We start from the raw sequence: 20,000 nt of genomic DNA on the forward strand, positions 1-20,000 counted from the left end.
GAGGCCCTAGACATCCTGAATTCCCGCAGGCACAGTTTCGACATGGTAAGTTACGAAGTACAAACAATTTGTTTTTACAGGAAAACTACAACAATTCACATACAGCAATATACGTACATTGAAACATTCAAATCAATCTAATTAAGAATGTATAATAACTACAAACATGTTCAATTGAACAAAAGAAAACACAGAAAGAAATCTAACTGGATCTCCTATACGACAATCAAAAAATGTTCACATGACAAATATGTTCACTTGACAAAAAAAAAACAAAGGAAGAATTTCTAACTGGTTTATACACGATTTAAGAAAAATCTCTTTGCCTGGTTTCGGAAAGCAGGCAAAGAGGAACAGTTTTCCATGATGTTAATCAGAGCAGGGTAAAGGTTTAACAGATTAAGAATTTGCCAACTTAACAGCTGTGTCCCGTAATTCGTCCTACATTTAGACTTGATGAAGTTGGTTCTCCTAAACTCGTAATGGGATTCATGTTTGGTATACGTCAAAGAGAAGAGTTGTGGATCAGTTTCGAAATCTGAATATGCAAGCTCTGATAATCGCCGTTTATATAGTGATTCAATGTCCAGGATGCGATTCTGCGAAAAATATACAGATGTTGATTCACGTTGTGGTAGATTTTCAATAAAGCGCACACTTCTTTTTTCTGTAATCGATGGAGGCTTTCCATGTTCGACCTAGTAGGGGTGCCCCAAACAAGCAGGCAGTAATGCAGTCGCGAATGAACAGTATTAAAATACAGTTGACGTCGTATATAACGAGACAACAATAAGGGAAACTTATTAAGCATACCAATACAATGTGCAATATTGCGCTTAATATACTGAACATGGCAAGATCAACGAAGGTTTTCATGAAACTGAACACCTAAAAATTTAATTTGTGTTACCTTTTTTAGCGGTCGCGACTCGAATGCCACATCATTATTAATATAAACAGGTCTGTTAACAGGGGTAAGAACAATGTACTTAGTTTTGTCAACATTTAATTAGAGTTCATTTGTAAAAAGCCAGTCAGATATATTCTTAAGCCATAAGGTTACACGCGGAATTAAGGAACCTAAATTGTTACCAGAAAAAATACACTTGTGTCGTCAGCCTAAAGGATAATAGAAGGGGTTTGTGGGATAGATACCATGTCATTGATGTATAAAAGAAACAGAGCAGGTCCTAGGATAGACCCCTGAGGAACACCAAATTTTATTAGCTCAGAATTAGACGTGGCATTATTAATAACAACATACTGGGAACGACCGGAAAGGTAGTTCTGCAATAATTTAGGTGAAGTGCCTCGTATTCCATAATACGGTAGTTTGCTAAGAAGTATATTATGTTTAATAGAATCAAACGCTTTGCTGAAGTCTCGAAAAACACCTAATGTGTATAATTGATTTTCTATGTTGTTAATAAGCTTATCCTTAATACTGAGCAAGGCAGATTCAGTTGATTTCTTCGTCTGAAATCCGTACTGGCTGGGAGAAATTAACTGGTGTTTGTTAAGATAGGTAGTAATCCGTGTACTAATCACTTTTTCTACTATTTTGGAAAACATCGGTAGAACTGATATAGGTCTTAAATTACTAATTATATTTGCAGCACCGCCTTTAAACAAAACAGTAACTCTTGCCATTTTCATTCTTTCGGGGAAAATACCTGTTGCCAAGATTAGATTTATTATATGACAAAGTAGATTAACTATTAGCTCAGCCATTGCTTTAATTGGTGCTACCTTAATGCCATCAAAACCGCAAGAACAGTTATTTTTGAAACCTAATATAATATCATTAATCTCATTAATCTCAGCCCCATGTGTTCGGGCTGTGCTCTATAGGAGCGCGGTAGTGTGGGCCGTGCCTTCGGCACATATCTCACCGACGGCGATATTTTAGTGACAAATTAATATTTCTGTCCGCAAGGTCATATCGTAACTTTAGGCGCACTCAGGCACAGTAGTCTACGTCGCCATAGAAAGACAACGTCTGTAACAACAGGAAGGTCATACTGATTTTTTTTTCTCAGTGTAGGAGAACCGAAAAGAACATGTGATGAGTTGAGCACTGTTACCGGCTTTAACACGATCGCTGTTACAAGCTCGCTGTCCTCGTCGGTTTGATGCTCACCGCTGCATGTCGCTGGAATTGCAAATCTTTTTACCCGATGTAAGTGAAAAATCGCAGCGCCCCCATGAGGATTCCAACTTTGGAGCCATGGATTACCATCGGTCGAAGATTTTATGTATCAGCTACTTCACCGATGTTCCGGCAAAGAGTACTGCGCCTAGATAACACATTGCTGGACTTACAATATTTGCCACTTGCCACATGTTGCTAACGTGCCAGCGCAGTGACGCAAGGCATTCGATAACGCCACCCCATTTTATTCTCGTCAACAACGCGAAGAACATCATGGAAATACTTTAATCTTTCTTTGCCCTTTACGGCTACGTAAGGGTAAAAAAAGCGACGGCTGATCTCATTATAATGCCTCTCTGGCTTCAATGATTTGATGTGATGAAAAAAGTCACAAGCAGGCCCTTTGTAATCCGTGAAGTCACATGAAGTGGGCAGAAATCTCGAAATGTTTGCCATTTTTCAGGATATGTGTTGGAGACCCTAAGAATTTCCTTGAAATTCACGCCCTTCCACTTCATCGTGTCCAAACCAGGACATGGCTTGCGTCAAGTGAAACAGCACATTTATTCAAAGTTGTGCACTGTACTTCTCTATAATGTCATTTGTTTAGACCTATGTAATCGTGGCAACTGATTGAGGCTACTTAACTGCCGAGACAACGCTCTAGCGAGTAACTTGCACCTTTTCACCTGAAACTCACCGAGTATTGTTTACGTACTTGAAATACATAAGTCCTCATATATATCCTACGTAAAATTGTGCGTACTAGCATAAATATATAGAAGGCTGTATTATCACCGTACAAAACACCATTTTAATCACTACGGAAACATCGGACACACGAGACCAAATTTTCACTTCCATTTCGTTGCATCTTCACACTTTTGTTTTGCAAATTGAACGCTAAATTTGGACACTGGGAGCCATTTAATGAACGATTTGTGACCCTACATGCGCGTAACATTTAACATTTAGGTAACATTTAGGCGCTGGCAATTTTTTGGTGTAAGATGAAGAATAATGGGCCATTATTAATCTTAGAAGAGGCCACTGACAAGCGTAAGAGTATACAATTAACTATTTATTCTATTACTTGCTTCTGTGAACCAGTTTCGGTTTCGGCAAACAAAAGGTGTACCGTACAGGGAAAGTGTACCTCATCGCAACAAAACGTCAGCGAATTTTGCTCTGTGGCATGACATCGGGATAATGTTGATTATGCCCGCTTCGCATTTAGAGACCAACCTTTGTGTCAAATGAAACGCTTTGTTTCTCCTGACATTCTTGCTTGCTGAGTATCCTTCATTTGCTTGCGAGTACCCTGTGCAATGAACGAACAGAACGTTTAATAATATAAAGCTGGCTACAGTCCTATCGCTGTGTCATGAAACACCAATTGTTTGAAAACGTGTTCTATCAAATAGGATTAGGAAAATGGACCTGTTTAATCCAGTCCTGTTTAAACGCGTTTGTAGCTCTTTCGTCCACAGTTTTTACGTATTTGCTCCCCTGTTTGATCCACACAGAACAAGTTGATTTGTAGTAGCGGAATGGGCGCAAATGAACGAGTTTATACATACGACATATGAGTGCATGCAGCAAGAACAGTATTGGTGCTTCACAGTATCGGATAAACACGCTGTTTCGCACACTATTCCTTTTAAACGAACTTGCTAAAGGCACTTGTGCCAAAACCCACCGAAAGGTGCCTTCATGGTGGGTAGATTACGCGTGACATAGAAGATTTACAAAACACTAATCTCACTGTTATCGGCGTTACATTTATTGCAGAACTGTACATCCAAAGGGAAATTGAAGCGCAGGCTCCATGTTGTAACTCCTCTTGAAGTTCTGGTAAACACAAACGGCACCGTAACCGATGTTGAATCATTTATTACTTGATGCTGAATCAAAGTTTAGACAGAAACCTGCACTGTGCGAGAAGCCGGAGCTGTGGCGTATCCCTTTATAGCCTTCTCTTCCATGCCGTCAGATGCTCCAACCCCTTTATTTGTACCTCGTGGTGTTACAGTACATACTCACATGCAGGATCTTGCAGCCGTTTACGGCAGAGCGGCCTTCCAGGGCCGTCAGGTCGTTGGCGGCAAAGAAGCTGCGAACCACTGTCTCCAGAAACTCGACACCCACCACACGGAAGCCTTGGTCGTAGAACCTACACAGAAAACACTTCGCAGATAAGTTGTCGGGCTGTTTTCGAGAATGCAAGCGACACACTTTTCCACAGTCACAAAATGCACTGAATGTCCCGTGAACCATGCGAACGCCTACTGACGTTTAAAATCGCCACGCCCGAGCAGTGGGAGGCTGTGCTGCTCAGCGCATGCCCGGAGAACCATCTCTGGGCAGTCCGGCAGGCCGACGACGCCGCCAAGACTCACGGTCTGGCCGCCGCCTCAGGAAGGGCAGCTCCGATGGTGCTAGACTCCCAGTGCCCGCTCCGCTTGACCCCAACAAAGACATTTATAAACGCTTTTTTTTCGCTCTCTCACCTCGTATTTTAATATTGTCACGTTGCTCTGCCAAACATCCTTAACACAGCGTTCATGCGGTGCTCGTCCCCGGCACTGGCGGAACAGGTCTTGGTGGCCCTCGCCCTCCGGGACGGTATCAGACTGCAGGTCGACACGGACTCTCGGGCGGCGGTCAGGGCCTTCGCCACAAGTTCGGTCTCGAGGGAGGCGGGCGCCCTGCTTTGCGGCAGGCGCGTTACCCCCTTCGTCACCACTTGGTCCCCGGCCAACATGGGGCCTCGGGTCTCCACCGTCGTTCCCCACGCCAACGAGCTGACCCATGCCCGCGGGTGCGAACTCACCCGCCGTGCCGGGGAAACACCGTTCGCATGTGCTGGTGCGGACGCGGAGCCCCACAAGGACTCGCTCCACGCGTTCCACGAGATTACAAAGCACTATCAGCTAAGCAGGAGGGTCGAACCCCCGCCCCACGCCAAGCTCTCCAGACCTCAATCTTCCACCCTTCGCATGCTGCAGACCAGGTCCTGTCCCAGCCTAGCCAGGGTCAGCAGGTACGCGGGCTCGTTCGAGTCCGATTGTCAAATTGCGGAGATCCCTTCTGCACTTTAGAACGCAGGCTCTGGCGGTGTCCCTCGTTACGGAACCGCGATCATCTCACCACGGGAGAAGAGTGACAGGAGGCGCTCAAGAGCTCCGACCTCGTAGCTCAGGTACGGGCCGTCCAGAGGACCCGCGGCGGTCAGGCACGGCCTGCCCGTCCCAACGTGTAAGCGGCCCGCGGCGGCTCCCCTCACGTAAGGGAGTTTCGGAGTCACTCCTTAGGACCTTAATAAAGTTCACTGCTTGCCTGTCTGCTCTGCCAAAGAACAGAAAAATTGCGCTAAAGTGGACGTTGCAGGCTTGATGTGATTAACGCAAACTGCCAACCCTCCTAACACGTATTCAAGTATTATTGCTACTACTATTACTACTGCTGCTACTACATCAACTAGTTAATACTACTTACTACTACTCTACTGCTACTAATCATGTCATGAGACACCAAAAAACAAAGAAACCAAGGAAAACATAGAGCAAATTACTTGGATTTACTAATTGAATTACATAAATGGTAAATTAATGGAGGTGAAAGTGGAAGAAAAAACAAATTGCCGCAGGTGAGGAACGATCCCACGTCTTCGCATTACGTGTGCGATACCCGCGTGCGTACTGCGAGGGCCTCCAGAAACGGCGAGTGCGTCTGGCTGCAAATCAACGAAGCGAAGTGGACGCACCGTCGACGCTCTGCCCAGCCGGCTTGGCAGCAGGGCAGCAATTCTGCATTCTGCTGCTGGCATGGGCGCTGTGCTCACGCATACTATGCAAGCACACTAGCGTTCCTGCTGAGTTGCTGCGCGTATGCAGTGGTCTGAGCGAAGCCAAGCGTATACGTGAAGCTAACGTTACTCACAACTTCGGTGTACGCTTAAGCTTCGCGTTTAAGAGTGAAACGCGACCGCATACCAAAATCCCCGACTGCTTCTCACGCTTCACGGCGACTAGCCTTATGTAACCGTAATGTTTACCGCGAAACGTTGTCAGCGAACGCTTTGCGCGAAAGCTAGCAATCTGGTAGAAACGCGGCCTCCTGTGCGGGCCGATCCCGGAGGCAGTGCACAGCCGCACTAGTAAAATTACATCATTTTCAGGTGTCTGTTACTGTTTTGCACTTTTAATATCTAAGTCCGAGAAGATTTCACATAAAAGGCATCCGCTGTCGCAGTTTTGTTTCGTGACTTTTGGTTGTGGGCATCCACTCGAAAATTCCGAGGAACAACCTTGTCAAGAATGTAGGAGAAGGTACGAGCAACATTAATGATAGAATAATGTGGTAATCTAAGCCGCATATACCGCGTGCATAGATTCTTTCATTGTATACAAACATTGTCCGTGGACGGCTTCCGGTTTTGATCATTGACGTAGCCCGCTAAATTGAGCGAGCAAGAAAGGCATTGGCTCCGATATCGAGTGGCAGGTGTTCGTTAAAACCTAAGCCCGTCGATTTTCAACACATTTCCTCTGTTCATAACGACAATCTTACAAGTGAATGTTTCCGTAAGTTATACGAAAATTTTATGTCTTAGTCTTGAGGTGTAATGCGCATGTCTTTCATCTCGAAAGTTAAAAATAGGCTTTCCGCACAGCGAAACAGCTTAGAAATGCGCTTTGTCTTCTGGCGCAGTAGACTGGTAAGGCCCGTGACGGGAAGTTTCTTGGGGCCACACTCTCGCTGCTGTTATCACGTGAGTCAGACGGTATATATGGAAAGCTGCGGAATATACGTACACCTAAATATATAGGGAAATTTTCGCTCACGGACACGTCCGCCGATGCCGATGCCGGATTTTCTGCGACACGCGGCCATTAACGCAATCGCGGTAGTTAATCACTGGCCACTGACTAACGGCGAGGGTTTCTCGTCGATCTGATCCACTGAGGCTAAATCACGTGCTCCATCGCCTCTCGTGGCGCTGCTCATTCGAGCAGCATAGAGTCGCTTCATATGGCTCCGGCAGGGAGCCACTGTTGGGTATAGATCCGCCATCTTGCAATCCACTTTTGTGCAGTGAAGCCAACTCTCGTTCGCGCAGGGGTTATTTCATTTATTGTATACCTTCAACACCACAAAGCTATTACAGAGGGGATCCATCGCATGAGCCGGATGCAGCACTGTGGTACCTACACGAATTCTTAGACAATAAGAAGGCCGAGTGCCCTTCGATATATGCTCATCCGAGTCGCTTCGTGTGCTCAGCGTCTGCTTGCCATCATGTTACATGCTCCATGGTTGGTGGATTCACGCAAAAGATGTTTTGACGCCGTAACCATAACCCGCGTTTACATGCATGCGACAGCAGAGCTTCGCTTTACCAATGCGCTTTCCCTGTAGTTACCTTGGAGCTTCCTTAGCAAGTAGCACGGGCGAATGCCCTTAAAAATGCTCACCTGCGCGAGAGCGTCTCCTCAGCGTCTATTTGGCGTCTACACTCTAAGAACAGTTTACGCCCTTTGGCGTGTCCCTTCTGCCACACAACGATAATCGTCATCTGCCTTGATGCGTTTCCTTTCTTTAACGCCGTGAGCCCGGAACTTTCCAGTAACGAACGGCACGCGTGTTATCAGAAGGGACACTCCAAAGGGTGTAAACTGTTCTATGCTGATAACGCGCGTGCCGTTCGTTACTGGAAAGTTCCGGGCTCGCGGCGTTAAAGCAAGGAAACGCATCAAGGCAGATGACGATTATGGTTGTGTGGCAGAAGGGGCACGCCAAAGGGTGTAAACTCTTCTTAGAGTGTACTTGGCATTTGCTCGCTACCGCCATCAAGTACCATGCTAGAGCGATGTAACAAATTAATGATGCAGTGAACAATTAGGCTTTTATAGCTTTCCGCATCGTCAACGCATCGCCAAAGCTAATGCTGTGGCTCCACCTGCTAACTAGAAGCAAACCAGTTATACGGCTTGGTGCTGTGTCTGTAGTCCTAGCAGTGTGAAAACAAACAGCCTATCTCAATAATTACAACAAAGTATACCTAATGATTTGACGCCAGCTTGACATGAGACTTAGCGATGACAGATCTTGCCGTTTGTTCCTTACTGATAAGGCGGAGAGCCAGAAACAAGCACGAATTCGGATCGAAGCTGGTGGTCGGCGCTGTATGGGCGCTGCCATGTTGCCACTGTTAGGGTGGCTTCTCTGGAGTAATTCGGAGTTGCACGTGACTGCCCTTGGCGAATGGCAACGGAGCGGCACGTGGAAAACGGAGGCCAACTCTGGCTTCCTACGGGCGCCATATACAGTAACTCTAGAGCAGCATTGTGAGAGACAGAGTTTCCTACAAAAATTACTAGAGGGAACTCTGGTGCTGCAGTCGTTGTACCACCATGGAAATTATGGGAAGTACATGGATTTGTCTGATCTTCGTGCTTGTGGATTCAGACGTCCTTGTGGCTTTGTATATTACGCTATATCATTCTTGACGTAAAATTCAGCGCAATCTTTGCTCTTCGAAGTGCAGAAGACGTCGGGAACACGCACAATTGCTATTAATTGCAACGATTGAGCTTGTCCCGGTGGCCAAATCAAAACGCGCCAAGCGTCTCACGGCACTGGCATGCCCGTAATAAGTTCATAAGGACATTTCATTCGCTTGTCGATACATGCGCTCGTGGCTTAATGGCTTCAATAGAGAGTTTTAGAATAGGGGCCCCAACAGTTTGGGGCCCCAAAGAGCTTTGCGGGTGTTAGCGTTGGGGCACGCAGGAGTGCAGAGTTTTAGAATAGGGTTTTACGTTTGCGGATAGCGTCTTGCGCTGACAGCGCCACTACGGCGTAAAAGAAAAGCTATTAGAAATAATTAAATAAAATATACCATTTTATGATAGGAATAATAATTTTGACTTTCGTGTATTCGCACTTAATTACAATTTAAAGGTTATTCTGTAAGCAGCAAACAATTAGTTGCGCTTGGTTTTGAGCAAACCAACTTTACTAGCCTTCACCGGCCAAGCTTAGCCGTGTTAGGCCTACGAGCCATAAAATCTACAATCGAATTCAAAATCAGCGGCGTCTAATGAGTCAATCTTCATAACACACGCTAGTTGAGAGAAAGCGATAACCGCAGTCACTTCTCCTAGCTTGCGAACTTCACGCGTTACCGCGAATCGAACCCAGTTTTGTGCTAGGTTAGAGCCGTCGCTTTGATGGGTGCCGCCATGTTTGCCGACGCAAAGCTTTTGGGGCCGCTATTTGGGCTCCCGCTAAATCGGTGAAATAGCGTTCCCAACGCAAAACCCAAAGGCAGTTTGCGTCTTGCGCATGCGCAGTGGCTTCGACGCTATTTCTTTGGGGCCCCAAAACATTTGGGGCCCCTATTCTAAAACTCTCTAATATCAGGCTTCTGTGCTAGAGTTCCTGTGTTCGAATCCTGTCGTCGAACAATTTTAATAATGTTTGCTTAATTACTTATTACGCAATACACTGTTGAAAATGACGAGTTTACAAAAGTCACAAAGCCGTTTGAAGCCAAAAGGACGAAGTTTAGGCAAATCCATGTACTTCTCATAATTCCCATGCTGGTTCAACCATAGCGTTTCCTACAAATATTTAATTTTTGAAGGAAGCTCTATGGTTACACCCGCTCCCATTGCAGCTCCCGTAGACACTAGCGCCAGAGTTCTCTCTAGTAATTTTTGTAGGAAACTCTATTCTGTTAGAAGCCCTCTAGCAATCAGTCCCTGCTCCTCCTACCCAGCAGCAGTTTGGCTTGCGTGCTGCGTCGTGACATGCTGCTGCTGTGAATATTTGGAACACCATCTGATTTGTCCAAGCGCTATGAAAGTACTTTATACCTTTATATATAACGGACAAACCTGGTACCTTGCTTGATACTTATATACCTGATAATATTTGACACCTTGTTATCGCTGTCATTGTATCGCGCTTTGTTCAAAACTGCAGAACTTTATGGAGAGCTGTCTCCTAGAGGCGGATAAACCGTTGATGATTCCATTACGCTTACCTCTATTGACTTGGCAGCGCTCTATGTTCCGCTATGGGAATGATTGTTGTGTGCAAGCGCACTAGCATTCTCACTGAGCGGCTGTGTGTACTTTGTTCGAATTCACCGAGAGCGGGGCGGTTCGGAAAAGCTCAGCTAAAGCTATCCAACGCAGCTGTAGTGTACTTTCTGTTAGTTACTGCAGACGACAAAATCCACAGACATATCATGACGACAATACGTGCCTGAAGGCATGACTGCAATTTTTGAACAAGATTAAACTTATCACACGGGTTTTAGATGAGTGCTGTAATACTGCATTCGGCAAACATGTTGGCAAAGTCATCGATTAGCATTGAAGAAATGAAACGACCCATCGCGTGGCCACCGCGAAAACGCGTCATGTGGGAGGCATGAACTGCAGCCGAACTCCTCTCTTAAGCTTGCCTCTTCACATGTTGCGTTATCTATCGTAGCTGCCGGAAAGCCTGCGCGTGACCAGTGTGTGAATTTATACTCAGACAATTAGTAAAGCAATGAAGGGGGCTAGTTGGTGAACGTTCATGGTTATATTGCGCTCAGTTTTACAAACAGGATATTCGTCCGATCGTCCATCCACGTCCGTCCACGTCCTGTCCTTCCTTAATATCGTGTTTGTAAAACTGAGCGCAATATAACCATGAATACTCAGACAAGACTGTCGGAATTTATATGGTGTCGGTTGGATTCCGCCCAGCACCGGAAACATTTCAAAGGTTTTTACAGCGGAGCTATTTTTATGCGGACCCAGGACCGTTGTTGTAGGAGTTCGCTAAAACTATTATCATCAGCAATGGCTCGAGCATTGTCTTCCTCCGCAGCTGGTTCCGTTGCCGCTCCTCATTCCAGCGTAGAATTTCACTTCTCTTCTGTCGTGGTAACGGCGAGGCCGCGTTTACGGAGGTATGAGCCATTGATTCAGTGGGTTAGGGCCATTCATTGTCTTACGTGACGGACAGATTTAACTTTGAAGCACAGGGCTGTGACTGCGAAATGTAAAGGCGGCCATCTGCCGTCAACTCAAGAGCAAGCAATGGAAGATTCGACGTCTCCAGACAAAGCACTGCAAGCGGAGGAGGCACACGGAGCAGTGCCGACATAAGGGACAACAACTCAAGATCAAGCGGTAGAAGGGACAACACAAGATCAAGCAAATAGAACATTACACACAAATTGGATAAAAAAAAACAATCCATGCTTTTCATTTCATGCCAAACTCGCTCTAATTACTGGCGTGCAAAAGCATCAGCGGACCAACTTGCCCACACAAAAAAGCACGGCAAAACACAAACAGAAACCTCCCGCGCCAAAAAGAAACGTGCGCAGCTTGCACTAGCGGTGCAAGGCTGGAGTCTACAGCGGAGCTTGTGATCACCTATCTTTTACGTGGCTTGACTAAGTTGTTCGTAGGTTTTGCGAGGTTATGCTATGTTTTGCTAAGTTGTCTTGGCCGGCTTGATGTTGGAAGTTTTCGAGCAGTCGCAGGCCGGGATCGCTTTCTCGGCGACGTGGAGCATTCAGGCGCCAATTCTCCCGTTACCTGGACTGAAACTCCGAATCCTCGACTCGTCATCGCCTCTTCACAGCCGCAGCTTCGGCGCGGTGTTCCGGATTACCTAGATGGCGACGCATCACTTCTCGCTTTTAAATATGGCACCTTTCCCTGAGCCTCCTTCGAGTTCACCGGAGCACATGGAATCGCGTCACACCTAATTAAGGAGCGCAGAAGCACATCTAGCACGTTCCCGAGGCGCGGCACGTCCAAACAAGTTGGCGTCCCCCACCTCGTGCGCCGCATGTGGAGCTGTTGTCCCACTGCTTGACTCTTCCCGAAAGTGTAGCGGGAGCCTGGCACTGTTCCAGGTAACGTGGGTCCCGAGCAAAGCTGCTTTGCGGCTCTGAAAGGTCGCTCGAGAACAAGCCGCCTGCCCCCGCTGTGCGCTTGCAAGCCGCGAGGCAAGACGGCTCTAATGCACCGTGAAGCCCTGGCAGCAACCCCCCCATCCTTTTCGTGACGGCGGTTGCAGACCAGGAAGGCAACACCGCAGAGAAGTACTCCCTCAGACAAGTGGAGGCAATGGAGAGACCCTATGCGCCGGGTGTGACTTACGTTCGTACGGACGCCTAGCATTGGCCGAAAATGACGCCACCTGAGCGGGCTCGCCGATTGGCCGAACGTGACCTGACTTCGAGACACCGAAGGGGTTAAAAGCCAGAGACCGGGAGCCGCAAGAGAGCATTCCTTCATTCATCTCTTTCGAGCTTCTTGCCACGGGCCGCAGCGTCCGAGTTGCTGCCGGCCCGTAATGACTTTATGACTGTTAATTTCTTTGTACTCTCACTGCAAACAATGTAAATAAACCTCCAGTTTTCATCTCAAAGTCCTCCTCAACCTCGGCCAACTCCCGCACCCAACGGCAAGGTCCAATATCTGGAGGACAGCAATTGGTATTGCCCTCCAGATCCAACATCGCTTGGCAGTATTGCGCTCTTCCTGATAAGCCACTTATTCTTCAGGCGTCCGGACTTTCTTCGGTGTTCCCATGGCAGCAGCACGTACGCACGGAGTAGAGAACTAAGAGGTGTGTCTCCGCGCCGGCTTTTCCGGGACCTGTGACGTCACGACTCCACCTCGCGCGTGGGGTGCGAGGACGTTACGTGGCTCGATGCTCTCGCAGGTGGTTGTTAGCAACACGATGCAGCGCACAGCTGGGCTGAGTTTTCTGGTAATGCTACCCGGCAGAACTAAAAGCTTAAACAGCTCCGCTGTTTAAAAAAGCACTGGGAGAACCGCAAATAAAAGCGCGTTCATAAAGCATGGTCACCACGTGAAGCACGGAAAAGCGAAAATGAGGTGGAAGAATGGAGAAACAAAAGATTTACAATATAGACTGCTTGCATGGTGTAACACTCGGTGTAACTAACAAAGCTTCCCTATTCGACCATCTTGACGGACTGGAAAGGGCAGTGATTTTTTAATTATTATTTACATTCAAGGCCGGTGCATATCTAATGTCACATACCCAGTAACCCCAGTTGGCGTCAGTTAGGTCCATTGAAGGACCTCACGCACTTATTATGAGGTACCCAGTTATCAAAGAGACTGGATACAGACAAACACAAATGCTGCAAAATGAGTGAAGTTCCCAAAGAATTCTAATCGCACCAAGAACAAAAGGCGAATGAATGCACGTTTTTTTTCTATCTATTAAATCAATAAATCAGGACATATTACTTCCATAATTATAGTCGGCCCTTATGTATCTCTAGGGCACACAGACCTGGTAATGTGAAGCTGCACGGTAATCGAGGGTTTTGTTATTGCTGTGTAACGTTCGAGTTGTTCCCACAATTAAGCGTTGTACACATAGGAACTTGATTGACTAGCAAAAGGGCATTGTAATAAGCGCTTGCGCACTTACAAATGCACTGAATGTGTGCGCTCGAGTTTAAGATTGACTTTTATAAGTAGCAACCATCATCAAAATACGTGCAGTGATTGCCAAGAAAAGAATCCGCCTCCATTCTACCCTGTGAAAGTGGATGTGTAGCGAAGCTGTGGCCTACGTTCGACAACCACCACCTCCCCCAACAAGCGACGTACGTAATGTGCGCACGTACGTGTGCGGAAGTACAGCATGAACGCTCATTCCTCTAGGCTCTCCTGCAAGCGTAGGTTCCTTATTGAACTACTTGAATTGTTCAAAGCGCGTCAGAGAACTTGTAAAGTACGACTGCAGGCATGGAAGCTTTGAATTGTCGTTCGAATATCCGAGAAAACAGATTTCTGTTAAGCGGAAACTCCAAGACAAAGCCAATTTCCAGCTGCCATTTGAGGTCTGCCTGAGTGGCCGCAGCCGCTAGGTGGAGGTACGGTGTTCCAACAGTGTTTGTCATAATGTCAATTACGGTCGCAGCACACGCTTATGGACAGATGCAACGGGCAGGGCGCCCACGCATCAAGGATCATCATCACTGTGTGCACGCGTACGTCATGCCTGCACGCACGTGTGCAGAAATGCAGCATGCATCTTTATTCTCCTGGGCCATCCGCATAGCGCAAGCGCGTTATTGAAATAATTGAATTTTTCAAAGTAAATTTTATCAGAGAATTCGTAAAGTGCGGCTTACACACAAGCTGCACACCTGATAGCTTCGGATAGTAATTCGAATATACAAGAATAACGGCATCGTCGTGTGCCTATCTCATCTGATGACGTAATCTGGTGACGTCATCACGTGCAACGTAACGTCACGCGATGACGTCTTAATCAAGCGATGATTTCACCTGACGACGGGATACGATGCTTCTTGGAGAAGCAGCACACTGCGCTTTCTGTTTCTTTGCACTGTCCCTGGATCGGCCCACATTTTTTTGTGAGTGCCGCGCACGCAGACACAGTCTAGAACGCAGCTGCCACCGTCTGTTTGCAGTGCGGTGAAGGAGTTGACAGGGATAGCAAGGAAAGAAGGGTCATGGCAGCTGAGCTTCACGGCCGTGCGACCGTCCCACTTTAACGTGCACCTAGGGGCCGGTAGTGGAGAAGTATTGCATGACGTGTTCCCATCGGAATGCCGTAGCCGCGATGGACAATCGAATTAAAAGAAATATAAAAATTGCCTCACTAATCTTCTGGAACGAGCAAAGCGTAATTATCATTCACTCATGTTTGAAGGTGTTAAAAGTGGCTAAAGGGACGTGGAATAAACTAAGCAGCATTCTGTCATTGGTGAAAGTTATTTCAACAGTTGAAGAAATCACTGCCGGTGATCAAACATACAGTCTTAAAGTGCTGGCCGAGAAAATCACCAACCATCGCACTTCATTAGCAGATAGCGTCTAAGGCATAGCTGCGCTGCTTTGCGTGACCTTACCCGTTGTTCCCCTGGTTTTTCTTTCTCCGACTAAAGAATATCAAGTTATGTATGCTTTAAAAAAAATTAAAAAAGTAAGTCAGAAGATATCGATAGTTTGAAGATGCAACCAGTTTGTTATGTTATTGATTTATTGGTCCTACGTTTAACATACGCTGCAATTTAATTGTAAGCATAGTTTCCTTCTCGCAAGGTATGCAGCGTACAAATGTTAGAGCGATGTTCAGTTGGTCGGGGGACAAAACTTATCTTACTAATTAGAGGCTAATATCCGTCTGACCGCTCTTCTCAAAGCCAATAGAAAAAATTATCTTTGTCCGATTATGGAAGTTTTTTAACACCCACTCAGCAATATCTTCGGCTCGGTATGGTTCCAGGTCTGAGTCGTCCATAAAAATGTCATTGCTACGGCAAAACAAAATTATATTAGCCAACATTAAAAACAGAAGGTGAATCTAGGCCTTTTTTTGCTTTACAAAAACATTCGGCCTGCTTAATCCAAAAACTCTTACAAAAATTACTCTATGGTGCCCAAGGCCTTGCATTGGATTTAATTACGAGTTATCGGAACTATAAGCAACAATGTGCAACCGTAAACACTGAAAAATTCTCTTTGCAAGACGTGCACAGGGTGTACCCCAGATAGCATATTGGGGCCCTTAAATTTACTATTTATATTAATAATATTGTAAACATATATCAATTGATCCGCATGTCATGTATGCGAATTACACTATACCTTACTTTTCACAAGGACGGACACGGACGGCCTTGTTTTACTAGCTAACACAACATTAAATGATTTGTTCGTATGACCTACTTTATTGAAAACAAACGCCGTTCTTTTTCTGTTTCAAGGAAACCATGTGCTCTACTACAAGAAAGCTACGCCTGAATAACGCTGTCGTTGATTGTTCTCCAAGAGTGATAGTCCTGGGAGTTATTTTCCATGAACATATGCTATGCTATATGTCATGTAGAAATCGTACGAAACAAGTTAAGCGTAGTTTGGTTAAGCATAACATTGGCGTATCTAGGCTGTGCCATTCATTCCTCCCAGTTACTTGGAAATTGATAATTTATAAAGCACCTTTCGGTCCACACTTAGGGTATAGGCTATTGTTGTGGACAAATATAATGCTCACCCTTCACAATTCTTTAACAAATATAACCTTTTAGGTTTTTATAGTATGCGCGATTATTTTTTGACAACTGCTCATAAAACTGAAATTAACAAGGAAACGGAAACCCTATCCTTGTAGCAAGTCTAGAGCGAAATGCATTCTGCCGATCCACTAGGTACCACGAGTACTGGAACATTGCCTGTTGCCGAAGAAACTCCGCTCTCCAAATGCTAATAGTGACACTTCAACACACTTAATGAAGTTAAACTTACATCAGGGCGATTGCGTCTTCTTGCACGAAATGGCGGATTTATTGTTTTCTTTTTATGTTATTGTTGTAAATACGTTATTCTTTATTACCTGATACGAGTGAAACCCTCCATTGTATATTCCGCATTTCTTGCACACTTTTTTAGCTTCTTTTCAAAAATGCAATGGATGATTTTACATCACCATGCGCTTATTAATTAATTAATTTATTTATTTATTTATTTATTTATTTATTTATTTATTTATTTATTTATTTATTTATTTATTTATTTATTTATTTATTTATTACTGCTTTGAATATTCGAGCCGCTTTGCTTATTCGTGCCTTCTAGGCTGTGCAGCTTTCGTACATATATCGTACCATGCATTCTATTCTAACATGTACTAAATTTTCATTGCTGACACTTGGACGCCTTGCTTCCAAGCTTGGAGGCGAGGCCACTGAAGCTGCCTTTAAAATCGTAGCTGTTTCTAGCCTTCCACGCCACAGTTCTTTTTTATATGTATATGTGTCAGAGCGATGTAATATGATTGTGGTGAAATAAACTAAAAATTAAATCCTTTACCCTACACTCGTCAGCCTGATGTCGTGGTAACAACCAGCAAGACAGCGCTGTCGAACAAAGCGCAACGTTGTCAGAGCCAAAGCGACTTCCTCACCACTTGAGCTCGGTAGCGTTTCCGCACATGGGGAGGAACACGGTTCCCTCACGCTTGCCATCTAGGACTGCTGATGCGTTGTCCCGAAGGAGGCTGTTGAGGGGGAAAAAAAGAGGGAAGGGCGCAGTCATTGGAAGGCTGTCAGCGAAGTCTTAAAACTGTAACAACTTTCATGACATCATTAAACTCCACGGAGCACCGATACTACTGTAGGGCAGTTTCGAATACGCTTCGAATTTCTGACAAAGCAAAGCAAAACTATAGAGCTTTATTTAGGTTCGCAGAACGGCTAAAGCCAAATCAGAATATTTAAAAGAACCCTCATCGACCATTCGCCAACATTTGAACGAACAGCTATTCTAAATAGAGCTACATTGAAAACAGGAAGCTAATGGCATCCACATGCTCGATGGACACTTAGTGTATCTTTTCAAATAAGCCGTCAAAGGTAGTTTTAAGTCTTCTTGTTCATCGTTACTACCACGGATGCATCTTATCGCTCACGATTTTTTTCATTGCATCGCTTTTCTTACGGCCAGTTTATTTTTTTCTTTTGCGTGTGCGTGTTTGCACTGTTCCGTGCATAGCTGCAACGCTGTGAAGGCCCGCAAGGCGTCTTGCAGTAGCGACGTTGGTATCAAGAAACAGTACGATGTTTTTACCACTAAATACGTGGATTGTTCTTTCTTAAAGCGAAGCTATCTTTGCCTCCTCACACGAGTTTGCGGGCGCCGTCGCTGTGGTCTTGCTGCGCAGGCCATTGGGTTTCTTGCCACACCACCAGATGGCGCTCTGCTCCCCGCCTCCCCGCCTCCCCAGTGTTCGCAACTCTGGTCCCTGCTTCCGCAGGGACCAGAGTTGCGCATCACTTTTCCGGCGCCGCTCGCACTGCTATTCACCGAGCGCGACCACGTGATGCAAACTGACGTCAAATGATCAACCACACGCTCCGAAGTCAACTTTACGGACACGGCGCTGACTCGTTTCTGTCAGTGCCATCGACATTTCAATCAGCGGACCGTCGAGCGCGCGTAGCAACGATCGGCTCCTGGTTGCAGGTACGGTATTCTAGGATAAGTTACTGACTTCGGTGAAGCGCTACGAAGCCGATCATTTTGACAATTGTATTGCTGTATGACTGGTTGCGGCGCATCAAACTGCGCATATCGCACGGAAGGTGGCAAAGCTTTTTAAGCTGTGCCGTGCGGACGGACGAGACCGGCCGTTTCCGAAAGGGGCCAGGATATGCGAGGTCCGTTCCCCTTCTTTACAGAGGTGAGTTCAGCTTGTTTAAACTAAAGCGGCATTCATATCGATTAATGCTCCCGTACACGCTGGAATGCGTACGCCTGGCATGAGAGATCGTTCAGTTGTGAAATTTTTGGTGTATATGTGCAGCGGGACACAGACGCGGTACAAAGAAAGGACGACACGTCTGTGTAGCCCTGCACATATACGCCAAGAATGTTAACTTACCAACTCGCTCAATTCGCTTTGTTGCTTGTACGATTGTTCTGACTATGCGGCTCCAGAAAAGTGGGTTCAGAACAGAGTAAACACTAGCCGGTGCAATTGGCCCGCTGCACCATGACTTTTCTCTGGTCCGTCTTTTTTTTTTTTGTCGGCGTTCTGATTTTCCATGTAAAGTCGATTGATGTGCTGGTGTTCATTGTTTTGTAGTAAGCGAAAACACAGTGCGCTCCCGCTTATAGGACAGTTGGGTTAGCTTCAGCATTCAGCGCCCGCAATATCTTGCTTGTTCGGTCAGCCTTAGTCGACGCGAGGAATGTGAAATTATTTTTGTACGTTTAATAAGCTCTGTTCTATAGTAAGTAAACCTGAGTAGTATGAAGAGATAAAGAAAAATGTGTTGACATACTACAGTCTACAATGTGTGAATAATTACTTTGCCAGTTTGTCACCTTCTGTGATTAGCCCAATAAAAATATCCTGTTGTTACTCTTAATAACTTGTTGCCCTTCCAGTGGCTTTGAATTCAGCCCCACAAGGCTCCAAGAACCAGCACGCATCTCCTGCTGCCACTGGCCATTGCTCATCCATTCCCTTGTACGAAATAAATTTGAACTAGAAGCTCGTGCATCTTGCATCTTTTTCCACTTGCAGATTTGCTGCTACGAAGAAGCTGTTAAGTTTGCTGTATGAATCGTAAAAATAAGCTTTGCATAACGTGCGCATGTGAACATTTCAAATGCGTTTAAATTTACGTGTCTGCACCACATATATCGAAAACGTGCAGCTGCTGTGAACGACGTTTAGTGATGAATGACGGTCAACGGTCACTGACATAATTGCAGGCACGATCATTCTGTTGGCAACATCCATTACTCGTCTCCTTCCGGCAGCCAAAATGTGCTCACAGAATTGTCTACCACACGTGCGTGACGTTTTCTCTAAACACCCTTTAAAACATTTCTTGTCTTCGGCCTCCGCGAGAAAACTTCACATGCGTGCTCAAAAATATCGCACCGCTTTTTGTTGCAAGGTAATGCGCTTTTACACGCGAACTTTTGAGCTGTTCGAGCCACGGGCATAATAATGATTTTATTTCGAGGGATCGAGGGGGTCCTATACTTTATATGTGCTTTCGTGCGTGTATATATGTACACACAAACTAAAAATTTTGGGGGTTGGCAGTTCTACGGCTACGCCAATCGTTCGAGCTTGGCCTGCATTAAAAAGTGTCATCTTGCTCAGCGCTTGCGCGCAGTTGCCGCATGTAGCTCGCGACCAGCAGGCAAAAAAGCAAATGGAACACCGCGCGGCATTTGCCTCCTGCGCGCGCGAGGAGTGGCTCCACTGCAGAGCTGGATCATAAACTGGACCTATG

General features: G+C 45.8%; 1 protein-coding gene across 1 annotated transcript in view; it reads right to left on the reverse strand.

Moving 5' to 3' along the window:
- Nucleotides 1-20,000, reverse strand: part of LOC142570700 (putative thiopurine S-methyltransferase) — a 29,318-nt gene that overhangs the window by 7,331 nt on the left and 1,987 nt on the right. Inside the window, exons 2-3 of the mRNA XM_075679048.1 lie at nt 17,153-17,245; nt 4,196-4,325 (exon numbers count right to left, since the gene is read on the reverse strand). Of these exons, the coding sequence (XP_075535163.1) occupies nt 4,196-4,325; nt 17,153-17,245 (223 nt within the window). The remainder of the gene's footprint in view (nt 1-4,195; nt 4,326-17,152; nt 17,246-20,000) is intronic.

This window comes from Dermacentor variabilis, chromosome 2 (genome assembly GCF_050947875.1).
Source record: "Dermacentor variabilis isolate Ectoservices chromosome 2, ASM5094787v1, whole genome shotgun sequence".
Taxonomy (NCBI): Eukaryota; Metazoa; Arthropoda; class Arachnida; order Ixodida; family Ixodidae; genus Dermacentor; species Dermacentor variabilis.